Raw genomic sequence first — 4,834 nt, 5'->3', positions numbered from 1 at the left:
TTTCCTCCTTTTTTTTTTTTTTTTTTTTTTTCCTGTGGGCAATTAGGCAGATTTTGCCTTTTTTTTTTGCCTTTTTTTTCCCCACCTTTTTTTTTTCCCTTTGCCTTCTGCCCCCCCTTCTTTGACTTCACCTCTTGGAAAAGAAAGGGACTGGACCACTCAGGAGCTCCTGGGGCTGCACCCAGAGCTGGGCTGTCACCACGGGGCAGGGGACCCTGAATGGGGCTTGCCACCTATCCCGGGGCCACTGGACACCTGCTCCTGGGCACCGGTGGCAACCACAGCCTGGCAAGGCTAAAGGGCAGTGATGTCCCTGTGCCGGGGTGGCAGATAAGGAGCAGGTGGTGGGACCAGCAGCAGAGCCAGCCACAGGCAGCATCCCCACTGCCTAGATGGGTGACCACAAACCGGTCGCACCACCCTGACGGCCACTGGTTCCCCCTCTTTCGCCAGCACTAATAACAGCTTTTCCACACGATAAAGGCACCTGACGCCACACTCTGCTGACAAGCATCCTGTGGGGCCAAACCCAGGATGGAGTGTGCCACCGCAGTGCTGCCGCCTGCCCCTCTGACCAGCCGCTCGTGCTCCTCACCAAAATCCTCTTGATCCGCAGATCCAGCGTGTGCTTCCTCGGCGGTCACAGTTTTCGACGTGAGTGCTTCGTTTGTACCCCCAAATCCCAGAGGATTCTCTCTGCTCCAAGGTGAGGGGACGGCGGACAGGGGGACATCGTGGTGGAGCCTTCCTGGGGGTGGTTTGCACCCTGTGGGGTGCAGGAGACGGGCCATTGCAGCTCCCCGGCTCATTGACATCGCATCCTGAGGCCACCAGTGTCCCTTCATTGAGCTGCCACATCCCAGCTGCCACAGTCCTCTTCCCGTTGGAGACCCTTCGCAGCACCATCCCGAAAAACAAGGAGAAACCTGGCATTAGGAGAGGTGCCCCGTGGAGAGGGGGTGGGACGGCTCCTTGCCCCCGCGCTGCTGTTTCCGGGGCAAATCCAGGTAAGGGGATGGGAGGGCAAGTGGCCAGAGCAGGCAGCAGCACCAGAAGGTGTTATTTAACTGGGTGTCGTGGTTATTTCATGCAGAAGCTGTTACCTGTGAGAAACAGACCGGGGGGGCAGAGGGAAGAGATGGGCCATAAATCCATGGGGTGACCCCAGCTGGGGCTCAGGAATTAATGCTGCTTCTGAGTAGGGACGAGTCTCCTGTCCCCATCTCGGCAGCAGCCTCTGCCTCCCCCAGGGCGGGCAGGAACATCCGGCTTTGATTTTTGGGAAGCACACGCGCTTGCTCTCGCTTGTGCTCTCTTGCACACTTGCCTTCTCCTTTCTGTTTCCCTGAGATGCCCGTTCCTCTCTGCTGGCACGCACTCGGGATTTAGTTTCGACGAGGCGGAGGGGATCTCTCATCCTGGGCTGGGGACGTGCCTGTCCCAGACGAGCAGGGACATGCCAGCAAGGCCAGCGCCTGCCGGGAGGCGGCAGTTCCTTGTCCCCCTCCTTGTGATGAGGGAGGATATTCTGGCTTTTCTCGTCCCCCGGCGCTGGCAGTGTAGGTGAACCCCGGGGTAAGAACCAGTCCTGCCGAGACAGGGCAGGATGTGGCAGCTGGCTGCGATGGGGCAATAGATGCCTGCCCGCCTGGGGCTCGCCAGGGTGACCCTAAGCCCTGTGGGGATGAACCCTAAGCCCCAAATCCCTCCGGTGTGGATGAGGACCGGGGTACCCTGTGATTATGCCACCAGCTGAGCCCCGGGGTGCTGGATGCCACTCGCTTGGCTGCCCGGGCAAGCGCGCCGGGCTGTCACCGCCTTTAGCCGGCTTTGAGGGCGGCAGGAAGTGCTAGGGCCGGATCTGGGCACACAATGGTCCCTTTTCTGCCCCACTGCGGGGTGATGCACGAGCAGGGTGCCGGACGGTGCCGAGCCCTCCCCGGTGCAGCCGCAACAGCCGCTCGCCTCCCCTGGGCACAGCCATGTGGTGACAGGACGGGACCCCAGGGGTGGCAGCACCCTGCCGGTGGGGTTCCAGGGGACACTCAAAGTCCCGGCGCATCCGGTGCGACTGGGAAAAGGCAAAAAGCCAGAGACAGTGCAATGACTCCATGGTTATCACGCAGAGGGCGGGGAAGCAAAAATATCCCTGCCATTAAAGCCATTTAGATAAGGTGGACCGTGGGGAGGGAAAGCAAGGGGAGGTTGCAGGAGGGATGAAGAGGCACCAGCAGAGGGATGCTAGGACAACCCAGGGAGCAGACGGCCGGGTTGGGGATGTGGGGTCACAGTGCTCCACACCCCGAGGTGAGCCCTGGATGCAGGAGGTGACAGCCCAGCCATCACGGGAGGAGGACAAGGGTGCCCGGTAAGAGTTGGCCCCGCAGGGGGGAGAGGAGCCGGATGCCACCACCGGGGGACCAGCCATCATCACCCGCTCAGCTAGCGGCACCCCACCACCCCAGCTCCCACCATGCTGGGCTGGCGGTGGCATGGCGGTGCAGGGGCCGGGCACGGGGCCCGCGGTGACAATGTCCCCGTTGAGGCCCGCGCTGCAGATGGAGACAAACGGCCCCCTTGTTTTCGGCGCTGGCAGGCAGGGAGCAGGCAGGGAGCAGGCAGCGGGCTGAATGCCTCCTCTGTGCCGCCGGGAGTGGGTGGGGAGACAGGAGGCTCGGGGTGGCAGCGGGCACCCAGGAGCTGGCCCGGCTGTCCCGGGTGAGCCGGGCAGAGCCCGGCCACAGCCCCACGTCCCACTCGGCAGCACCTCTCATTTCTCTCTTTTCTCTCCCTCCCCAGGCTAGCGGTACGGGGCTGGGACCCCGGTGATGCCGTAAGAACCGCGGCTAGTGGGGAGGATTCGGAAAAGCCGGAGTTTGCGGCGAGCTGCCCGGGGTGAGCTTATTCCATGTCGGAGAAGCATCGGCACCCCTGCCCCGTGCCACCCACTCCCCCTGCCCAGGAGAGGAGAGGGACGGCTCGCCGAGAGCAGCTTAAGCAAAGGAAAAGGTGATGCTTGGGGGGGCGGCGGGACGCTTGGGGGGTGGCTCTGTGAGGCAGGGTGGCACATGGGGACGGGTGTTTGCACCCATGGGGGCGTGCGAGGGGGGCAGGGGGGTAGGAAGCACCGTGGCGGTGTGAAATTTGGCATATGGGGGAAAAAAAAGAGCGTGGCCATGGGCTTGTAGGGGCAGGAGGAGCAAGTGGCAGGTGGATGCACCGCGTGTACAGTGGCTGTAGGGATTTGGCCGAAAAGGAAATGGTTCATATAGGGAAAACCCAAAAGAAGGCTCGGGGATGCCCCCAGGGGCTAGAGGAGCTGCTGGGACGTGAGGACGGGACTGCAGAGCCAGGTGGTCCGGGCCGTCCCGGGGGGTGGCCCGTGGGAAATTGGCCTGTGCAGCCTTGTTTTCCAGCTGGGAATTTCATCTGGAGCTGGCGCCACGGCTGCCCCGCACTAACGGGAGCCCCAGAAAAATCACCTCAATCGCCTCATTTCTCCCAGCCAGCTTATTAATAATTAAGCCACTCATTTAAGGCAAAGTCAATAGAGCAACTGGGTTGGGAACTGTTTGCCAGATCCACCCCGGGAGAGCCAGCCTGGGTGGAGCGAGACATCCCTCGGCACGAGGGACGGGTGCTGTGCCACCCCGGGGGGACGGTGGGCAGAGAGGGGGGATTAATGGTGCTGGATCACTGGCTTCATGAGGGTGGGTGGCCGTGCTGTACCCTGCAGGGCGGTGGCAGGGACAGCCCTGAGCCGGTGGGACACAGCACCCACACAGAAAAATGCCCGAGCAGCTTTTCCAGGTGGTGCCAATGCCAGCACTGCGGATGGTGACCGTGCTGCGATCACAGCCACGGTGTAAAACCAAACCCTAGCTGCTCCCAGGCTTGCAAAACCCGCCGGGCTTCACACCCACACTGTGATTTAGGGGCAGAGCCACCCGCTTCCCCACGGCTACACCAGACACCCCCTCTGTCCTCGCATTCACCAGCGGCTCGGAAAACCAGCTGGGAAGAGGGTGGATGCAGCCAGCCCTGCCTGACCCCACGGTCCCTGCTGCAGGGTACAGGGGGGAGCACTTGGGTGAGCTTGGGTGTGTATGTGGGGTTCCCCCACCCCACAGACATCTCCCGGCTGCTGCACTGGGTGCCAGGAAGAGCTGTGCCCGGCGCCTGGCTGCAGCCTCAGGCTCCGGTTGCATTTTCCATTCGTTATTCATCGAGCTGGAAATCTCAGCAGCAGGAGGCGAGCCAGGGGAGGGGGACCAGAGAGAAGCAGGAGGCAGGCGGGAGCAGCGGGCCGAGCTCGCCGTGCCCTGGGCACCCTTTGCACCAGACAGGTAACCTTTCTGCTTGGGGTTTAGCTTAGAAATCCCAGGGGGTCTTTGCTACGTGGGGTCTAAACGGCAGCTAGGTATAAACCATGGCTCTCCCAGATGGGATGTGCTCTCACTCAATTATTTGCTGGAGCTACGAGGCTCTAAGGGGGCGATGGCATGGGGGATACGAGGGAGCTGGGGGGTTATTTGTCAGGGTATTATTCAGCGGGCAGGCGGGAGCGTGGCTAGCCTCAGCCAAAGGATGCTGCGGTGCCAGAGCAGGGTCGGAGCCAGCAGGAAACGAGGGGGGGGGGGGGGCGCCCAGGGCTTTGCCCTCCAGCTCGGGGGGTGCTCCTGGATGTGGGGCTCTGCTGGCAGCCCTCAGAGAGCGAGTGCCGCGGTCACGGGTGACATGTCCCCTTGGCCAGCCGTAGAGGACAGCCCTGCTGCAATGCGGTGGCTGGCGTGCCGGAGCTGCCTGTGGCCCTGGCAAGCAGCGGAGGCAGCTG

At 62.5% G+C, this 4,834-nt stretch overlaps 1 protein-coding gene across 2 annotated transcripts in view; it reads left to right on the top strand.

Annotated features, from left to right (window-relative positions):
- Window positions 1–2,698: 2,698 nt before the first annotated feature.
- GAL3ST1 (galactose-3-O-sulfotransferase 1) overlaps window positions 2,699–4,834 on the top strand; it is a 7,684-nt gene continuing 5,548 nt past the window's right edge. The window contains exon 1 of one of the 2 annotated variants that reach the window (XM_014937349.1): window positions 2,699–3,009. Coding sequence is in view for 1 of the 2 variants with exons in the window: in XM_014937269.1 (XP_014792755.1) it covers window positions 4,107–4,346 (240 nt within the window). In the remaining variant the exon portion in view is untranslated. Of the gene's footprint in view, window positions 3,010–4,056; window positions 4,347–4,834 lie in introns of those variants that run through there. The other variant, XM_014937269.1, reaches the window with a different exon arrangement.

This window comes from Calidris pugnax, unplaced genomic scaffold, assembly GCF_001431845.1.
Source record: "Calidris pugnax isolate Ruff unplaced genomic scaffold, ASM143184v1 scaffold7, whole genome shotgun sequence".
NCBI classification, from domain to species: domain Eukaryota; kingdom Metazoa; phylum Chordata; class Aves; order Charadriiformes; family Scolopacidae; genus Calidris; species Calidris pugnax.
The sequence above is the reverse complement of the archived record's forward strand: the minus strand, read 5'-3'. Positions and strand labels throughout refer to the sequence as shown.